Source organism: Pogona vitticeps, chromosome 1 (assembly GCF_051106095.1).
Source record: "Pogona vitticeps strain Pit_001003342236 chromosome 1, PviZW2.1, whole genome shotgun sequence".
Taxonomy (NCBI): domain Eukaryota; kingdom Metazoa; phylum Chordata; class Lepidosauria; order Squamata; family Agamidae; genus Pogona; species Pogona vitticeps.
The window spans coordinates 109,472,730-109,494,257 of NC_135783.1; the positions used below are offsets into that span (position 1 = coordinate 109,472,730).

At 41.0% G+C, this 21,528-nt stretch overlaps 1 protein-coding gene across 1 annotated transcript in view; it reads right to left on the reverse strand.

The window, feature by feature from the left end:
* LOC110079002 (uncharacterized) overlaps positions 1 to 20,831 on the reverse strand; it is a 41,515-nt gene extending 20,684 nt beyond the window's left edge. The window contains exons 1-6 of the mRNA XM_020794130.3: positions 20,019 to 20,831; positions 18,942 to 19,234; positions 15,570 to 15,625; positions 7,367 to 7,505; positions 4,875 to 5,002; positions 1,587 to 1,722 (exon numbers count right to left, since the gene is read on the reverse strand). Coding sequence (XP_020649789.3) covers positions 1,587 to 1,722; positions 4,875 to 5,002; positions 7,367 to 7,505; positions 15,570 to 15,625; positions 18,942 to 19,234; positions 20,019 to 20,279 — 1,013 coding nt within the window. The 5' untranslated portion in view covers positions 20,280 to 20,831. The remainder of the gene's footprint in view (positions 1 to 1,586; positions 1,723 to 4,874; positions 5,003 to 7,366; positions 7,506 to 15,569; positions 15,626 to 18,941; positions 19,235 to 20,018) is intronic.
* Positions 20,832 to 21,528: the final 697 nt, after the last annotated feature.

Sequence of the window (21,528 nt, forward strand, 5' to 3'; positions counted from 1 at the left end):
TTAATGTGCTGTGTACAGTGGGGTCTCTACTTAAGAACGTCCCTACTTAAGAACAATCCAACTTAAGAACAGCTCCATTTGCTAAATTTTGCTTCTACTTGAGAACAGAAATACAAGATAAGAACAGGAAAAAAACCTTTCCTGCTCTTTTTTTAACCTTAGGTCATCTTATTAACCAGCTTTGCATTAGTTCCTATGGGAACTAATGCTTCAATGTATGAACGTACCTCTACATAACAAAAAACCAGCCAAAACGGATTAATTGATTTTCAGTCCATTCCTATGGGAAATTTTGCTTCAACTTAAGAACGTTTCAAATTAAGAACACCATTCCAAAATGGATTAAGTTCTTAAGTAGAGGTTCCACTGTAGTTTCTATGGACGGAAAAGAGCAGATACGGATTAAATGGTTTTCAATGCATTCCTATGGGAAATGCAGATTCAACATAAGAACTTTTCAACTTGAGAACTATCTTCCAATACGGATTAAGTTCTTAAGTAGAGACCCCACTGTAGCTTGATCCTCAAAAGTACTTTCTACTTTTTTGTGTGACAAATACATCAGAGTTTTCTGTGTTATGATGTAATGTCTGTGAAACAACATCTGAATGGAGGTACAACTGATGCCAACCTGTCAATCCTTCTGGCACCCAGTCAAATTTTTTCTATTTGCTCAGGCATTTTAAGCCAGTCAGTCTGTCTTTACAGGCACACACAGACAATGCCTTTTAATGTTCTTTATTATTACATGTCATTGTTCTCATTGTGTGTAATGCATACATGACAACTTTTATTATGACATTCCTCCCACTGCTTGCATATATTTTTATAAGTATTAATACTTATAAAACAATACTTATGAAACACAGAGATGCTATATCTTCCCAAAGCAACTTTCAAAAGTGAGAACCAAGCTAAAAATTACAGCTGATCACAGACATCGAATCGGATGTCCAAAATTCACATTGAAATGCCATCAGTCAAAGATGGTCATGAAGAGAAAAAAAAGCCTGCCCAGCCACTGAAGTTGAAGGAACAACATATAGATCTACTGGAAGGGGTTTCTAATCATTGGGGGGCTCACACAGAGAAAGCCCTGTTGTTTATGAGCACAGAATGTAAGGGAGAAGAGTAGGCTGGACTCTGCCCCCCTTCTCCACTGCAGCAAAAAACCAAGTATTAGATCTGGATAAATTTTTGCATGAAGAAAAATACAATAATGTGAAGTCCACCTGCAATCTGAGAATATTTGACTGCCTCTCTAATACCACTTGTATTGTTACTTTATGTTTTGTAGCATAAAGCTTGTAATTCTGGATGTTCTCTTCATGGGCAAACATGCCAAAGATTCAAATGTAAGATAAAGAAGAACAGAAGAAATTTATTATCATACCAGCCTTTTCTTTCTTCCATTCAGAAGACTGAACGGAAAAGGGTTAAATGATTTCAGATTGCCTTTTGGATAGTTAAGCTAGGTCCATTTTTTTTTTCAAAAAAGAAAAAAGGAAGTAAAGAATACAATTTGTTAAATTGAAGTTGAGGAAATGCTATTTGTGATATGAAAGTAAACGGTTGAAAATAATTACCTGTTTTTATATATGGATGGATTCAGTGGTTTCCTGTTATTACTGTCATTCAGCCATTTATCTTTCATTGCCTCTTTAATATTAGGTCGTTTAGTCGGATCAGGTTCAAGTAAGGAGTGTATAAAGCGAACAGCTCCTGTGTAGGAATTTGCTCAATTAGTTATTGCTTTTATCTCAAAGCAGCCCTCCCCAGATTTCACCAGCAATAACAGGAAGAATCTTTGCTCCTCCCCTTTAACAATGACATAATGCATGACACAGATAATCGCCTCACTCCTGATTGTGGTATCAGCAGACTGGCAGCCAAAACTCTGGTGAATGTTTGGGTTCTAATGGAGAAACTGTTCCCTCCCACCTGTCACAGCACCTTCTTTCTCTGGTTTCCACATGCACATTTCTACAAACAAAGGTGATTTCTTATTAATACCCAGAAGGTCTGACTTTTATTACTGTTGTTGTTGCTTGAACTTACACACCGCCCCATTGTGCCAGAGTACTGTCTGGATGGTTCACAATATAATTATGTAAGGAGCACTTTGCCCCCCATCCACAACCTGAGTACTCATTTTACCAACCGCAGAAGGATGGAAGATTGAGTCAACTTTGAGCCGGCTACCTGAACCCAATGGGGTCAAACTCAGGTTGTAAACAAAAGCTTGACTTTTAGTACTGCAGTTTAACCACTGCACTGCGGGGCTCACTTCCTAATCATACTTCCATAAATCCCATAGCATGTCTCTAGTACCATCTTTCATAAATGATCCAGTTTAAAGTTTATGCCAGCTTACTCTCACCTTGATGATTAGACAAGAAGCCCAGATAAACATGCTACTGTTTCAAATAGAACAGCACGGGTTGGGGAAGCATGCAGTAGGGAGAGGAGCAAAAGGCTATATTCCAAGCTGTTTTCCATGGGGATTTAGACCTAGCACTTGAAGAAACACCCCATTCCCCCCCACCCCAAATCTGATTATTTGAGGTGGTTCATCTGTCACTTGTTTTCTACAAGGGGCTAAACAGATTTCAAGTCTTCTTAGCACACTGCATAGATCAATAACCCAACTTTCTGTAATGTCTTATAAATACAAAGTAGTGGCCTCCCTTGACAGACTCTGACATTTGTCCCATAAACAGCTCTTAGCATTCATGTGACAGTCAAATCTTCCTGCATACAGTTTATCACCCTGAGTGTGGTCTGCTAATTAACATCCTGATAATCCCACTCCTGCGTTTAACTAATCATTGACAAACTATTATCTGTTTCTTCATTGGACATGACTCCCACCATCAAGGGAATAAATATAACGTATATGTATTTGCACTCCTTGTGTCTGAATAAATGGATTTTGATTCATGAAAATATACATTGAAATACATGTGTAAGCCTTTAAAGTGCAGCAACATTTTGCCTTTCTCTCCCTTCTCCCCCTCCATTTTTTTTGCCAACATACATTCCCCTTAATTTTTATTCTTTTCTCAATAGAAATCACTGACTAATTTTTTAACCCTACAAATGTCAAATGATCTTTGAAGGATGTTTTTGCTCCATAGTTTCTCCAGAATCACAAAAGCACCTCTAACTTAGCCCATTTTTGCACTTTTGTCTAATGGCAATGCACATGCTTAGTTTGTAGGCAAAGGTTCTAGGCTCTAGACATTTCCATCTTTAGTGAAGACTCCTGATTTACACGTGCACAACCAAAGCCAAGGTCACCACTGAGTAAAACAGGATTGGGGCTAGACAGGCTCAGAATTTGCTTCCTATGTTCCTAATGTTTAAAAAGTGTTATGTTGTTATTTGACTCAAGGATGCAAATGTTTTTTTCTGTATCTTCTATATCTTCTGTACAACTGTCAAAGTTTAGGAGCCCTGTCCTTTTTTTTGTATTTTGGAAACTTGTCTCTTAATAAACATCAAACACATAACTGATCAGGCCAGTTGCTCTGAATTTTTCTGATTGCATAATACCCATAAATCTTTTGATATTCTTCCCAGAAGCTAATAAATCCATGCGTTACAAGGCAAATTCTAACCTCTTCTGCCTAACCACAAAAAAATCAGCTAATTTTACAACAGGGACAAAAATCTGTAATTTCATATGGATGAACTTCTGCACTGTAACCGGTATAGAAGTATCAAGAGATTTTTTAAAAAAAATTCTCATTGAGTGGGCTTTAAATATCTACCTGAGATTCTTATAATTCTTTGTAGGAAGCCTTATTTTAAATGCCCAGAAAATTATAGTCATACTTAGAGAAGACTCATAGAAATCAGTAGGTTTTAAGATTATCATGGCTAACTTAGGTCCTATTGATTTCAGTGGATCACACTAAGCGTGACCTAAATCCTGACCTAGCCCAATGGATCAGTGGATATTTTTCAAAACCACACAATGGATTTAAGCTGTTGTCAGGATACCTTAAAATTTAAACAAAGAGCTGCATGGCCTGTGTATCCAGGTAAGTTACATTAGAACCATAGTTCCCAACTCTGGGTCTCCATATGTTCTTGGACTAAAATTCCCAGAAACCTTTACCAATAGCTGTTCTGGCCAAGATTTTTGGGAGTTGTAGTCCAAGATAATCTGGGGACTCAATTTTGGAAACCACGGTCATAGACAATACATGCACAAATCTGACATTATCTTTCCAGTCCAGAAGGAAAGAGAGGCATGAGCAACTGGTCTCGTGACTGGCAAGCAGTGTGAAACCTCTGGGTGGGTCATAGCTGAGACATATGCACGCTTAGCTTTTTTGCCTTGACAACTGGGAACTTAAAAGGAGGCAAGCACCACTCACCTGCTCTTTGTTTCTGAGTTTGACCCGATCTGCACAGTAATTTGATCAGTGCAGGAAGGCAGATGCACAGAGTTGGACAAAGGCATATCACGTCACTCTTTCTGAGTACAAATTTGTGACCTGATCCCACATTGGGCTAAACAGGCTAAGAGGTGTTTGGGGATGGCTGTGAACTTAAGCTAACCCAGAAGAGAGAGGTCAGCCGCATTCAGCAACCACTCCGCTGAGGAACAGTTCTGCACAAATGGCTGCCCAGTTCTTGTCATTGCTTAGTGACTGGGACAGTGTGTCACACATTGTGTATTCTGAGGACATTATACATGATACGTACAATTCAGCTAGTGTTCAGTGTCCTTATCCTACTGATGTCGGTGGGAGAATTAAGAATGAGCTGGGTTCTCTCCCTGTGAAAGCAAGGGGTCTTAGAAGTACTTCCTTTGGGATGGGTTGTTTTCCATGTGCAAAACAGAAATCCAGAAATGATTTTACCTGTGGAAATGTTGGGTGGGATGGGATTCATCTCGCCCTTGATCATCTTGAGGTGTAGCTGCTTGATATTGAAGGGTTCCACAGTGAACGGCAGTGTGCCAGTTAGCATGGCAAACATACTCACTCCTCTGCCAAGGAGAAAGGCGACACAGAATCATTGTGGATGTAACATAATGTAGCACCCTATTGTTTTATAATAATAATAATAGTAATGTACCATCAAGTCAATTATGGTGACCCCCTATGTTTTCCAGTGGCTTATCCATCTCCCCTTCTGGTTGTTCTCTGAGCGAGTGCAGCTTGTTCAACACCACACAGTTGGTGGGGCACATAACTTCAGCAGCCACAGTGGTCTGTGTGGTCTCAGCTGGCCTCTCTCCTGGGAGTCACAGTGGGGGATTGGCAAAGACACTCAAACCCATTGAGCTTAACTAGCTCTGTAGTTTTGTAATAAATAACTATTGTTTTTACCCAAATAAGCAGCATCCATCATGAGCAAGTATTCTTCTATAATACTGTATATGCTCATTATGGAAACTACCTATACAGTACTAGGCAAAACCAACAGTTGCTGCTTACAAAAGGCAATGCTTAAGATGACTGCCGATAAACTACTATTTGACAAAATCCTGTTGCTTAGCATAGCAAGTCACAACTAGAGTAGGGCCATTTGAATCAATGGTGGTTTAGTGCATCATATTTGCAGTTCATTCAAATGAGCCTAGTGTAACTGTGACAATCTGCTAAAGTAAGTTACAACCAGAGTAGGGCCATTTGAATCCATGGAGGTTGTGGAGGAGTTCACTCACCAAATCCCAACTGATACAAACAGCCTACTCTAGTGCAATTTACTACACCAAGCCACAAGATTTTGGTCATCGTATAATTATCTTTTGCAGCTCATTCATTACTACAATGGCAAGATGCAGAGTTAGAAACAAACCAAATGTTACCGTTTCTTGAAAACATATTTAAATAGATATACAAAGTCAATTCATATTAACATTTTCTGATTATTTTTAATTTTTTAAACCGAGTTTACACTGGAGAAGCCTGATCATTACCAGCAAATACACAGGACAGTCAAATTAATTAAACCAGTAATCAAGTTCAACCTGCTAACTGCCCTGAATAGCACATGCCACTATGTTGAGCTGTATACAAAATAAATAAATAAATAAATAAATAAATGAAGGAAGGAAGGAAGGAAGGAAGGAAGGAAGGAAGGAAGGAAGGAAGGAAGGAAGGATGGAAGGAAGGAAGGAAGGAAGGAAGTCATTGACAATGGGCTGAGGATAAAGGCAAGAGCCAGCCTTGTGGAACAGCTATTTCTGACCTTCACTAGTAAATCTCTTACACACAAACATTTACAGTGTTCAAGAGAAAGATTTAATCACTATATGAGGACCCAGCCAGCCACCTGCTTCCAGATTATCTGAATCCCTCTTCTCATTGTGTCTCCTCATTCAAAGATGGTAAAAACAAGATCGGTAACTTATGCAGAGTGTCCCCTTCTGAGGTTGGGTCATTCTGCATCACTTTCCAAAAAGCAGTAAAGCATCTTGGATATGAAATAAATGGTGGTCCAAGTCTCTGATCAGATCACATTGTGCCTATGGCCATATGCAATAGTCACTGCTGGTGGAACATACAAGGGTGGACTAAATCCAATTACTGTACAGTTGACCCATCAAATCTATGGAATAAAATCCATGCAAATTCTATTGATTCAATGAGTCTACTCTAGCTGAGATGAACTGCTGGATTTAGCCCTATGTATCTTTAACCAGATCTGGCTTCTTTCTCAAACTAATAAACATTTTACTGATGTTTGTGTAGGAATCAATGATGTTTCATTTCCAACACTATTTTATCATAGCTTTGACTGCATTGGGAGACCTGTAGAAGAAATTCTTCTGTGCATGCCCATATAATTTCCTGAGCACAGTGTGTCAAAGGGGAGTGCTCTTTTGTTTCTTTTCCAACTCTGATCTATAGCACCCCATTCAGAGTTACTTTGAAAGATGCCCCAGTTTTCACAAGCAGTTGTTAGGTCATGGGCACCAATAATAAGAGGATTCAGAATATCTAGCTTGCACAGAATGAACTCTCCACCTTGAAGTCTGGATCAGGCCTTTAAAACTCTCCTCCTATTGGTGATTTATGCTGTCAACCAACCAGGAGAGTAAGCAGCAACTCATTAATTAGCAACAATTTGCCACTGCAGTTTCCTGAATTACACGTACGTCACCATAAAACCCCAACAGGATTCTGGCTATTGGGTAGGACTTAAATACACAAAACAGATCTAATTGCTAGTCCCAAATGTAGTAGACCCATTGAATCAGTAGCTCAGTGATAAGTCAATGCTTATATAAGTCCCACCAAGTCAATAAGTCTACTAAAGTTGGAACTAGCAGTTGGATTTAGGTTTTTCTGCCCAGAAAGTACTGTGCGAATGGCAAAAATATTCATCATCTACTATTACGTACATGGACCAGACATCCACTTTTGGTCCATATTTTTTATGAGCCAAGAGTTCTGGGGCTGCGTATGCAGGACTCCCACACTGTGTGTTTAACAGTTCTTGAGAAAGCCCCTCAAACTTCATGATGTTGCTCAATCCAAAATCTGAAAGAATAAACATGCAAAGATTTAGATAATTTACACACCCATAGAGACAGACATGCACTTTTTCTCATGTGGTACCACATGAAGATTCTAGAACTGCATTAATTGAAGCAAATAATGTTCTACAAAGAACACTGAAGCAAACTGTTCCAATGCTACACCTACCATTTTTAAAATCTCTCTTATCAGCATACGTTTTCAGTCTATATTATTAATTTGAATGTGTGGTGCATAACTTTGAATAGTAATGATTTGGTCAAATATACATGTTGGTGGCTTGGTTTCTGATTGTTCAATACTTTGGCCTAATTCAGATGCTTACTAGTACTGAGGATTCTGTTACTGACGAGAAAGAAGGCATCTTTCCCTCCACCACCAATTATAACAGCACTTTATACAAGAGTTTTTAAAAGATCAGTATACAGTTGAGAATATTGCATTTTTTTTCTTTCTGTACTTTCCCCCTCCCATCTCCTCCCTTTCCCTTCCTTCTTTTTCTTCTCCCTCTCTTTCTTTGAAGTAGGAAAATAAGATAACATGGGTCTCTGCACACATGGAGTCTATTGGCAACTGGGCAAGGGAGCAGACATGTGCTTTCTCCTCAGTTCTAACAAAGGGAACCTGACTCTAGGTAGCTATAAAAACCAGGTCATTATAATGGAAACTTAGGGTGCAGCTACACTGCTGAAATTAATTGAAAGCTGCATCTAGGCTTCTGAAGTCAATTTAAAGTCATGTGGTTTTTGTGTCAATGTATGCATATTCTTGGAACAATTCTAATATTGTTGTAAGGTATGTGGTATATCCGTCCAGGGGACTACACAGGCTTTAAAATTGTTGCATTTATAAGCAGATTGGCACCTCAGCTCTCAAGTTCCCAATTTTTCCATATCCCTCATCATGTCCTAAAGTCATATTCTTCTGCCATATTGTGTTTCGTCTTTGTTTAGAGAATTGTTTACCACTGGTTTAAATTGTTTCTTTTTAAATATTGTAACTATTTTTAATATTTACTTTTATTTTTAAAATGTATTTCAAAATGGTGTAACACTAGATTGATGTTACAGATAAAAAAACAATTATAAGAGTTCTCGTATGCTGCAGTCTGAAACTTGTGACCCTGACATACAATACTTGACAAACCACACAGACACAGTTTACTCTGACACAAGTGATCACACATACCAAAATAATTTTTTTAAGAAACACCACCCACTCATGGGTGTTTATCAAAAATACACATTTTTCTGGCCAAAACAATGCACACTTACATCATGTGCTTGGATATTTTTTTAATTGATCCCAATTGTGGTAAACCTGATGCAAAAACAAGAGTATTTCGACATGTAGTCGAGCCCTAACTCTGGGAAACAACTTCGGGTGGAGATGAGGTAGAATAATGCACTTCAGGTGTTACTGTGGTAAATATTTAATGTTGGTGTTATATGATTTTGTAACAGCATATTTTATTCAGCTATTTCATAGCTATTTCATAGCAGGGATGTGGTGGCACTGTTGGTAAACCGCAAAGGTTCTGGTTGAGAACAAAAGCCTGCAAGATCAAAAGACCAGCGGTTCAAATCCATGTGACGAAGTGAGCTCCCATCACTTGTCCCAGCTCCTGCCAACCTAGCAGTTCAAAAGCATGTAAATGGGAGTAGATAAATAGGTACCACCATGGTGGAAAGGTAACAGCATTCCGTGTTTAGTCGTGCTGGCCACAGGACCACGGAAACTGTCTTTGGACAAACTCTGGCTCTATGGCTTGGAGATGGGGATGTGCACCTCCCCCTAGAGTCTGACACAACTGGACTAAATGTCAAGGGGAAACTTTACCTTTTAATTTCATATAAATTCCTCCTTTCCACCATGGAGAACCATTAATTAAATTAAATTAAATTTATTCAAAATATTTCTACCCCATCTTTCTTCCCAAAAGAATCCAAGGTGGCTAGGAGTCAAGGCGGAACCATGCAGCACATATAGTTCCATGCCCATTATTTTATTGTTGCAACAAACCTATCAGACAGGTTAGTCTGAAGGCCAAACAAGATGAAGTCCTTAGCATGTCACTAGAAGCAGAGCTCCCTTAAGAGGAAAAGACTGCTTCTTCTTATATGAATTTTCCTTGATCCACACATAGCAAATTAACCTTTTTTGTTTTTCAGCTGATCAATCACACAGCTTCATTGGCATCTCTGATCTTTAAGATATGTAACTTTGAATAATATGTATGCCTGTATGGATATGAAGAAATGTACATTTGCCCTAATATATGACCTGGTCCTCAGAAGCAACAGAACTCATTCTCATTCAAGCTTTGTGTTTGAGTGGAACTTTCAAACTTCTTCTCCCCTGTCCTATTCAAATGTGCCATCCAGCCTGCATTTATCAGACGAGGAACATTCATGTATGAAATGTTTGTGCATGAAGATTCTCAGTGTTAAAAATCTCTGGGTTGGTTTTTATATAGGAAGCTGCATCAAACAGAGACACACAATTGATCCCTGTATTAAGCTCAGTACCGGCCATACTGACTTACAACTCTCAGGTTTCAGGCAGAGGTGTTTCCTCTGAATCCTAGCCAAAGATGGAAGGAACTAAATGTTGGAACTCTTTTATGAAAAGTAAATGCTCTTTTTTGTGTAAAGTTTTGGGCCCATAACTTTATTCCACATGGTTTGAACCCAGAGAAAGTTACAAGTTTTATGAATTCGGCAACATTCTCAAGAATTCTTACACACTATATATATTAATAATCCACATCTTTCCAAACTTAGTTTTACCTCAACACAATGATCTAAGTGCTGACAACAGGATGTCTATGTAACCAGCAGTTTGATGGATTGTTACTGGTGCCATTATCATTTTGCAAGACTATTACAATGTAACTGTCACCCTTTTTCCCGGTGCTCTTGCTCCATTCCCTTCTGCCATGTTTTCTGTATATAGAAACCTCTGACCTGAGTATTATTATTCCTCAGGTGTTTGAGGAATTGGGTTACAATCCATGAAAGCTTACAGTGAAATAAATTTGTTAGTCTTTAGGGCACCACAAACTTTTATTTTTGTCATTTGCACAAAATCCCAGTGCTCTTTCTGTTTCTGGTGTGTTGTTGTTCTCTGTATTGTTTTTGTTAAATCTACTTTAAAACAGAAGTTTCTCACTAAAGATCAAAAACTCTATGTTGACCTCAGGAAACAAATGATTAATCTTAAAACTATGAGGCAAAAGAAGAAATGGAAACCATTATACCAATCCTTCCTGCTGCATAATGCTTGTCTGAACTGCACAATGGCATAGACGTGTGTGAACTGTCCTAGTAATTTCATCGTGAGCCTTCTCTGATCATGTTAGTGATGATGACACTTTAAAATGGAGTTGTCACATTTCTCATTCAAAGTGTGAAAAACAAGATAGAAGTATGGGGATATAAATCAAATCATTTTTAAAAGTCTGTATGAAAAAGAAAAGGGTGCAAAGAGCAAGCGGAACATGCCCATTTAGCCTTTGGTTTCATTTCCCCAACCACTGGCCAACTTTTATGACAAATAGCATTTTGAAAATCATATTTTCTGGTGTTTCAGCCTCATCTTTTCAATTAAACATGCAGAAAAAGTATGTGACAGAAGGCAGTATTATAATAAATGGAGAGTGGAGCACCTCATTCATATTGTAAATGCCACAGCAAGGACTTTGGTTTCCTATAATGGTATGCAATGATAATGCCATTACACTGCACAAGACTTGATTTAAACCCAGCTCAGAATCTGGCAGAGAGTCCAAAAAATTGCCAGGTGCCTCTCCACTAAATCCAAGGGAAATAATATGTTTACTTTGGATTCTTTCAGGGGCATATTGTTGCTGGGAGGGGGAAGGTCTCCTCAAACTCTGCCTGACTTTTCTAACATATAGCAAGATATACCTTTATCTCAGCCTGCATTATACATAGCAATTAAAGTTAGGTTCCACAAAGCCACTTGTTCATCAAGTTGCATCAAGTTATGATGCTGTAGTGGATCATATTTCCTTCTGAGGGTTCCCCAGTGTGTCACAGAATGCCAGGGACTCTCTGGAAACAAAGGAGAGGGGAGGAGTAGGGAAACAGAAACTCCAGTTGTGGAAGCAGATGTCTGCTTGCATTATATGGGATGCAGCTCAACCTTGGGTAATCCAGATGTTCTTCGACTGCGACTCCCAGAAATCCTAGCCAGCACAGGTACTGGTGAAGGTTTCTGGGAGTTGCAGTCTAAGAACACCTGGATTACCCGGCACCACTACCATAGTAGGCATCCTTCAGTCTCGAAAGACTATGGTATCATGCTCTGTATGGAGGACTTGGAACAGCGTCTAGTGTGGCTGAGGAGGCCAATTCGAGAGTGACAATCCCTTCCACACTGGAGACAAATCCAATCTGTCCCCTGTCCAGCTCCCTGGTTTTGCTTCCTTTGTGACTTCCTCTTTGCCTCAGCCTGCTGGACAAGGGTCTCTTCAAATTGGGAGAGGCCGTGATGCACTGCCTGCCTCCAGGCTGAACGATCAGATGTCAGAGTTTCCCATCTGTTGAGGTCTATTCCTAAGGCCTTCAGATCCCGCTTGCAGATATCCTTGTATCGCAGCTGTGGTCTCCCTCTGGGGCGATTTCCCTGCACTAATTCTCCATATAGGAGATCCTTTGGAATCCGACCATCAGCCATTCTCACAACGTGCCCAAGCCAGCGTAGACGTCGCTGTTTCAGTAATGTATGCATGCTGAAAATTCCAGCTCGTTCTAGGACTACTCTATTTGGAACTCTGTCCTGCCAGGTGATACCAAAAATCCGTCGTAGGCAACGCATATGGAAGGTGTTCAGCTTCCTCTCCTGCCGGGCACAAAGGGTCCAGGACTCGCTGCAGTACAGGAGTGTGCTCAGGACACAGGCTCTATAGACCTGGATCTTGGTATGTGTTGTCAGTTTCTTATTGAGCCATACTCTCTTTGTGAGTCTAGAGAACATGGTGGCTGCTTTCCCAATGCGTTTATCCAGCTCGACATCTAGAGAGAGGGTGTCAGAGATGGTTGAGCCAAGGTACACAAAGTCATGAACAACCTCCAATTCTTGTGTGGAGATGGTAATAGAGGGAGGTGAGTCCACACCCTGGCCCATGACTTGTGTTTTCTTCAGGCTGATTGTTAGTCCAAAGTCTTGGCAGGCCTTGCTGAAACGGTTCATGAGTTGTTGGAGGTCTTCAGCAGAGTGGGCAACAATGGCTGCATCGTCTGCAAAGAGGAAGTCCCTCATGCATTTCAGCTGGACTTTGGTCTTTGCTCTCAATCTAGAGAGATTAAAGAGCTTTCCATCTGATCTAGTCCGGAGATAGACACCTTCTGTTGCAGTTCCAAAGGCATGCTTCAGCATGACAGCAAAAAAGATCCCAAAAAGTGTTGGTGCGAGGACACAGCCCTGTTTCACTCCGCTTCGGATGTCAAAGGGATCTGATGTTGAGCCGTCAAAAACTACAGTGCCTTTCATTCCATCGTGGAAGGACCTGATGATGTTAAGGAGACGAGGTGGACATCCAATCTTGGGAAGTATTTTGAAAAGGCCATCCCTGCTAACCAAGTCAAATGCTTTTGTAAGGTCTATGAAGGCCACTAAGAGTGGCTGTTGTTGTTCCCTGCATTTCTCCTGCAACTGTCGGAGGGAGAATACCATGTCAGTGGTGGATCTATTTGCTCGAAATCCGCACTGTGATTCCGGATAGACTCTGTCTGCAAGCACCTGGAGCCTCTTCAGCACAACACGGGCAAGCAGCTTCCCTACAACGCTAAGAAGAGAGATACCACGGTAGTTATTGCAGTCACCCCTGTCACCTTTGTTCTTGTACAACGTGACAATGTTTGCATCCTTCATGTCCTGTGGTACTCCACCTTCCCTCCAGCAGAGACAAAAGATTTCATACAGTTCGGTGATGATGATCTCCTTACCGCATTTCAGCACTTCAACAGGGATGTTGTCCCTTCCAGGTGCCTTGCCAGAGGTGAGGGAATCCAAGGCCGCATTTATTTCTGCTAGGGTTGGTTCGCTGTCCAGCTCTTCCAAGACAGGCAGGCACTCAATGTTATTTAATGCTTCTTCGGTTACTACATTCTTTCTGGAATATAGCTCGGAGTAGTGCTGCACCCAGCGTTCCATCTGCTGTGCTCGGTCCTGGATGATCACACCTGTAGTAGACTTCAAGGGAGCAGATTTCTTCTGTAATGGACCTAAGGCCTGCTTGATACCATCATACATTCCTTTGATGTTACCTGTGTCCGCTGCTATCTGTATCTGAGAGGAAAGCTGAAGCCAGTAGTCATTGGAGCATCTCCTGGCAGCCTGTTGGACTTGGCTACGAGCGGCTCGAAGAGCTTGCAGGTTGTACTCGCTAGGACAGGCTTTGTATGCTGCTAGAGCTCTTCTCTTATCCTCAATGGCTGGCATTAACTCCTCCGAATGGGCTTCGAACCAGTCAGCCATCTTTCTGGTCTTCTTGCCGAAGGTGGACAAGGCAGTGTTGTAGACAGTGTTCTTGAAGTGTTCCCATCGTTCAGGTGCATTTACATTTGCTGGACCTGGAAGGGTTTCCTCGAGTGCTTGGGCAAATTCCTTCACTTTTCTTTGATCGCGAGTCTTGTTGATGTCAATACGTGGTCTTCCTTCCTTTTTCATGTGATACAATTTCTTTGTTCGCAGTTTTACTCTACTACACACCAGGGAGTGATCAGTATCGCAATCAGCACTCTGGTAGCTGCGTGTGATCGTAACACTAGGAAGGCTAGAACGTCTAGTGAGGATCAAATCGAGCTGATGCCAATGCTTGGATCTTGGATGTCTCCAGGAAACTCTGTGTTGCAGCTTCGTATTAAAGAATGTGTTGCTGACACAGAGACCATAGTAACAGCAAAACTCCAGTAAGCGTTGGCCATTTTCGTTCATCTTTCCAATGCCAAAACGGCCTAGACAAGTGGGCCAAGAATTGTGATCAGCACCAACTCTAGCATTAAAGTCTCCAAGAATGAACAGTGACTCTCTTTCAGGGACTTTTTTGATAGTAGCTGCCAGATCGTCGTAGAATTTGTCTTTCACTTCTGGAGTGGATGACAGTGTTGGTGCATATGCACTAATGAGGGTTACTGGTCCTGCTGATGAGTGGAGCTGCAGAGACAGGATTCTTTCACTCCCCACAGTGGGTGGAACAATGCATCTCAGGAGAGTGTTTCTGACTGCAAAGCCAACACCATATTCCCTGGTCTCATTCGATGGTTTTCCCTGCCAGAAGAATGAGAAGTTTTTTTCTTTGACAGATCCCGAGTCTGGCAGTCTTGTCTCTTGCAGGGCAACAATGTCCATCTGCAGTCTACTCAGTTCCATGTCAATGACAGCTGTCTTGCGCACATCGTCTATTTCTTGCAGGTCGTTAGGAAAGCCGTAGTCAGGAAAGCCAGGGGTCATTGTCCGTACATTCCAGGTGCCCAGCTTTAGGGCAGAAGTTTTCTTATGATTGTTGCATGGTGCACGGTTGTCGATCTGCTTGTCGGGTTTCACCCTAAACCCCACGCACCCCGTGAGGTTAACAGACCGTGGCGAGGTAGCACCTTACTGGCTGGGGGCTGCCCAGCTTAAGGCGGGCGGTATCTACCTAGTGAGGTTCCACAAAGCCACTTGTTCATCAAGTTGCATCAAGTTATGATGCTGTAGTGGATCATATTTCCTTCTGAGGGTTCCCCAGTGTGTCACAGAATGCCAGGGACTCTCTGGAAACAAAGGAGAGGGGAGGAGTAGGGAAACAGAAACTCCAGTTGTGGAAGCAGATGTCTGCTTGCATTATATGGGATGCAGCTCAACCTTGGGTAATCCAGATGTTCTTCGACTGCGACTCCCAGAAATCCTAGCCAGCACAGGTACTGGTGAAGGTTTCTGGGAGTTGCAGTCTAAGAACACCTGGATTACCCGGCACCACTACCATACACAATTATTAAAAAATAAAAAGCGCTATACATTTTGAAATAAGAGCATTTTATGAATAATATATACACCTACCAACAATTTTGATGCTGCAATTTTCATTCAGAAGAAAATTTTCAATCTTCAAATCTCTAAACAAACCAAGAAGGAAAATAAGTATCTCATCTTGAAATATAACTATTTTGCTCTGCAAACAGTCGTGTTGGCTTCTCAGAGTATATTCTCCCTGCTGGTGGCAGGGGCTCTGAACCCCTATGCAGTTCAATATATAACTCTTGTGCTTCCAAAAACGTAACTAAAACAGTTAATTAAAACTCATGCAGAGACAGACGTCCCCCTCCTGGCATGCTTCAACACCTTTCCCAGTTGTCACATGGCACCACCCTCTGAGGAGAGGGGCTGGCTGACCTGCCACCACTGGACCAGGGGCTGCCACACCATCAACAATAGGGGACTTAGTAAGTCCAAGACTCACCTTTCCCATGCCACTTGCTGGAGACAAAAAGCAGCACAGCATCCATCCATCCATCCATCCATCCATCCATCCATCCATCCATCCATCCATCCATCCATCCATCCATCCATCCATCCATCCATCCATCCATCCATCCATCCACTTGTGGCTCATACCCATGCAATCCAAGGGAGAAGTATATAAGAACTTAATGGCTGTACTAGGAACATTGTAAGGGGGCTCCAAGAGATCTTTGGGTTTTTAAACAATAAATTCCTAGTTCAGACAACTATTGGCCCACCAAAATGAATTGCATGCAGCCCACCATCATTGTATGGCAGGGGTGGTGCATGAGAGTATTCATCATAACTAGTTATATTGGTCGTTACCTAAAAGTAATTACTTACCAGTGGGTACATACTTGTATTTAGTTACGTCCAAGCTTGGAATTCCCTAAAGAAATGTGTGATTTGCATTGCATTACTTACACTGTCTCTGTAACTGAATTTGCCTCCAAAATTGATTCCATTTGGGTTACTCTTACAGGCATAACTAATAAAGTTTTGGCTCATATTTGTGGAAGGAAACACAAAGGATCGCTTCACCAGACTGTATAAAAGAGTGGGCTATAGGTTACCAAGATCTTATATTGCCTTTTATATCAAGCCTATTCTACTCCTTATATTGCCCATTGATAACCAGCATGTGCCATCAAGATAATTCTGACTTATGGTGACACTTTTTAGGGTTTTCCCAGTTGAGAATACCCAGAAGTGGTTTACCCTTTCCTTCTGAGGGCACCCTGTGCAGCTTGCCCAAGGCCACACAGGCTGGCTCTTCTGGCATGCACAATGGGGAACTGAACTCCCCGTGATATCTGGGCCATAGGTTTATGTACAGTGTACATTTGTGGCTCAGCATGTGTCTGAAGAATGGGATTGTAATCCATAAAAGTTTACATTGAAATAAACATGTTAGTCTTAAAGATACTACAGTACTTTTGTTCTGTTTTGGTGGCTGCTCAAATAGACTAATATGGCCATCTGTCTGAAAAGTACCCAATACTGTGTTTCATGTAGTTCTGTCATATTCAGCTGTTGCTAAGAGACAGCACTCAAAATGGAGCTACGCATCTAGAAGAAGATTTCCTAATACCACTACAATACTTCTGAGTGCATTCTTTACCTTCTTCCTTTTAAGGGAATATAATTACCATTCTTCCTTCTCTTGAGGAAAAATTAAATGGCTGCAGTTGGTGATATTTCAGACCGCCAATTCACCATCAGATTTAATGGCCAAACATTCATTTAAAGCAGAGAGGGCAAAGTATGGTCTGTGAGCCATATGTGCCTCTCAGGAATCCCAGTTCTCACTACACAATTGTTTAAATTAATATTTTTGCTCAGAAAATTCCTTGTGCCCCAGATGGTATGTGTGTGGGGATTTTGCCATGTTGTGCCCCCTCACCACCTCAATGGGGTTGTCTAAAAAAAAAAAAAAGACAAAGACCTTTTTCAGTTAAAAAAAGAGAGGAAAATATTTTGGGAGGATGGACCTGTTTGACTGGACATATCCTTCCAGAGCCCAGGCTTGGAGGGATGTGGTCCCCAGATGGGCTGATACCTAGATTTATAATGATCTCTTGTCTGTGGAGAGAGGAAACTTTTCTCCATATATAACCCAGTTGCTACAATGATGGATGTTTTAATTTGTTTTCCTAGGACATGGCGATTTAATAACCCACATAGCTGAAGTTTGTCCCCTCCATAATTTTGCACGTATAAAACTGAGCTTATTTGCTGTCATATTTGACTGCAACAAGAGTTTTGTATACTGGACTAGCTGCGGGAAACTTTAGAGCCTGACTATTCCCTCTCTCCCCTTAGCAGTAAGAAACAAATCCAATTAAACATGCTGTGTTTTAACAGCACCAATCTGCTTCCGTCATTTCCTAATTGTAGAACTAACTCTGTCACATCTATTGCAAAAAGGTCACATAGATGTTTCCAATGTGTGCACACAACTATTTTTTTTCTAAAACGATATACACTGGAATCCTTCAAAATATACTAATATTTATATTTATTTATTTTATTTATTTATTCAATTTTTACTCTGCCCCCTAGACAACGTCTACTCGGGGTGGCTTACATCAGTTAAAACAAGTTAAAAAACATAAAATGCATTTATACTAATTAGTTCTAAACAACAGATTTCCAAGATGGTGGTATACAAAAGAAAGAAAGGGGAAAAAAAGAGAAAAGGAAAAAGAAAATCACTTAATTGACTGGGGGGTACGCCTGTTTAAACAACCAAGTTTTTAATTGGCTTTTGAAAACCCCCAGCGAGGTTGCCAGCCGGATTTCAGTGGGGAGTGTGTTCCACAGCCGAGGGGCGACCGCCGAGAAGGCCCGGTTTCTAGTTTTCTCCTTCCGGGCCTCTCTCAGCATCAGGCCCCTCAGCCGTCCCCGCTGGCTATGTCGGGTGATTCAGGTAGATCTGGGTGAGAGGAGGCGATGTGCCAAATATTGAGGTCCCAAACCGTTTAGGGCTTTATATGTAATCATTAATACTTTGAAGTCAATGCGGAAACGAATAGGTAACCAGTGCAGTGCAGCCAGGGTGGGGGAGATCTGCTGATATTTTCTCACCCCACTAAGAAGCCTGGCTGTTGCATTCTGGACCATCTGAAGTTTCCGCAACAGCCTCAAAGGCAGCCCCACACAGAGTGCGTTACAATGGTCTAATCTCGAGATTACAAGCGCATGGACTAGAGTAGTGAGGGCCCCCCCATCAAGATACTAAAATGATATTAAAAAGATATTAAAATGTTCAGCAGATACTTCCATCTTCTACCCCTCAAATTAATACAACTTTATGGTTCTTTAATGTACTACAGATAAATGATTCTTTTCTCCAATTCTAATTAAAAACAAGCAGCAAACAAAGATTTCCATATCCCTTGAGTTACAAAGGGGGAAAATAGTTTGTACCTGTGGACAATCCCGTGACGGTGCAAATGTTCTACTGCAGACATGATCTGCCTTGTATATTTCTTCACTTCCTTCTCCTCTAGTCTCCTTTTCTCACAGATTCTGTCCATGAGATCTCCCCCTAGGCATAGTTCCATCACCATGTAATAGGAGTTTTCCGTCTCCAGCGTTTCATAGAGCTGAACAATATTGGGATGTTTAATCATCTGATGTATCCGAGGCTCCCGCTTCATATTTTTCAAAACATAGGAGTCTTGTTTGGCTTTTTTCTTGTCGATAACCTTTATGGCTACCTAAATCACAGAAATGTCATAAATATAGCTCTTAAGACAGGTTAATGCCAAGTGCTGTTCAGTAGCGCAGGTTTGTTGTTGAAATGTCAGAGGGGAAAATTCTCCTTTGTTCATGAACTTTTGATTCTTGGTAACGCATTTTTATTCCACTGGATCAAATCTGATGCTATGTATCCATTAAGGTGTAATTCACAAAACCAGTGGTATTATAAAATCTTTTATTTCTCTTAATATATAGTATATGGTCCCATGTTAAATTTGCATAACTACACAATGTTGATCTAATAAACCACCAGTGCAGAAATGTTTCTTGTACAAAATACAGTGAAGCATCTGCACATGCAGACACAAGCTAATTACAACCCCTCTTCCCAAGTTAGGTATTACGTTGGATAGCTTAAACGCAGAAATTTTTAGTGGGAGAAAAGCAGATAATCCTTTAACACATTAACAAAGATGCAAAGTAAGGTTTTAAGAACAAACAATCATAATTAACATTACCAAAGGGGAAAAGAGTGATTAATAAAAAATGGGATGGTGGTGGAACACAAAACATTCTGGATTGAGGAAGATTAATACCCCCACTTTCCTGCTGCAAAGATCTGGCTCATTATTTATGATTTTTTGGGGCAGTTTCACTATTATTATACCTTAATTCACAACAGTATTGCTACTTCAGCTAAATAACACACCAGTTCTTCCTTGGAAGAAACAAGACCTTGAACTTTCTCAGTGAGCGTAGCCTCACATGGGACACATTCTGTTCTATGAGCTCTCAGTTTACCTTCTCCCCAGTGGGGATGTGTAAGCCCTCCATCACTTTGGCAAAGGAACCTTTGTTGATCATTTTGCCCACCAGGTAATTCCCAACTTGTTTGGTGTGGGGAAAATTCTTCCTAGGCTCCTGGGACATCTTGCTGAAACAAACAGGCATCTGTACATCCTTATTGTTTTTCTTGCAGGCGAATGGTGCTGTTAATATCCTTTCCTGATTTACAGGCTCTGTCATTCCATCATCAGGAGATGCTTTGATTGCCGCAGGCATTCTTGAAAGGGGTCAGGTGGGCTGACACAACCCAGCCTTTGGGCGAGCGCTTCTTTCCAAAGGCAGTTCAGAGGGCTTACAGGTTTCTTTGCCTGCACATCCTGAGATGCAACTACTGAGCTGTCGGCCGGCCGTGTGGTATTTAATCATCCTCCCCTGGAGGCTACATTTTCATCACTGATCTCTGTCTGCAGGCATGCAGATCTGCTCAAGCAGAACCAAGCTGGAGATTATTAACCTAACCTGATACAGGATGTCAATTAATGCCCCAGAACTGACAGCTCCAATGTCACACAATAATCTCAAGGAAGAAACCACTCCCATTTACAGAGGTCAGCATTAACACCAAGGGCTTTCTGCTCAGCAGCAGCTAATACCAATCAGCTAAATTGGACTATGCTTCTCTTTACCTGGTTTTCTAGAAACAACCATTCATTGTATAAAGGCATCAAGGTAGCTCAGGTGAACTCAAGAGAGTATTTAAACAGAAAAAAATGGTGTTAGCATGTGTCCTAAATGACTTAATCATAGTGCACTGCTGGTCCTCTCTCCTCATGTTTCTCCAGAATCCTTTCAGAATAAGCGGCTCAGTTTTGCTTCCCCCACCCCCACTTTTTTTCTATTTGCAATTTTGAAATCTCCATCTCTTTTGATCGCAAATAGGTGCTTGAATGATTCTGACAAATTCTTCAAAAATAAGCAGAATCAATTTTTTAAAAATCAGCACTGGCCATCCTCCCATTTCTCAAGTTTGTTAAGCAGCTTCAGCAATGGGACAGCCAGACATCCTCTTTGCTTCAGTTCCAGTGGTCACACATGCTGGAACTGAACCAAAACACAGAAATGCTACACACACACACACACACACAAAACACAGAAACACAGAAGCTCCCGATAGAAACACAAAAATGTGTTGATAAGCATAGATCAAGAACAGGCTGGTTCAAAATGTCATTTGAGTCACGTTATTGCCAGAAAAAGGAACAAACCAGTTTGTTGCCAACAATGACCAAACTGCAGGACAAATGCCCATCTGACTGCACCCAAAGTTAACTTGTGGATTCAGCTTTTTAATACTCAGAATGATTAAGCGTACATTCCCCTTTTGAAAAGGAATAGTTTCCATACTTCTTACTAAGAAAATAAGAAAGCTTGTGTTTATTAGAGCAATATATTTCGGGATAGGCAATGTAGTAGAAGTCTAGTTCTAGCTTATTAATTTGAGGTGTTAGGGATCATGGCTCAAGAG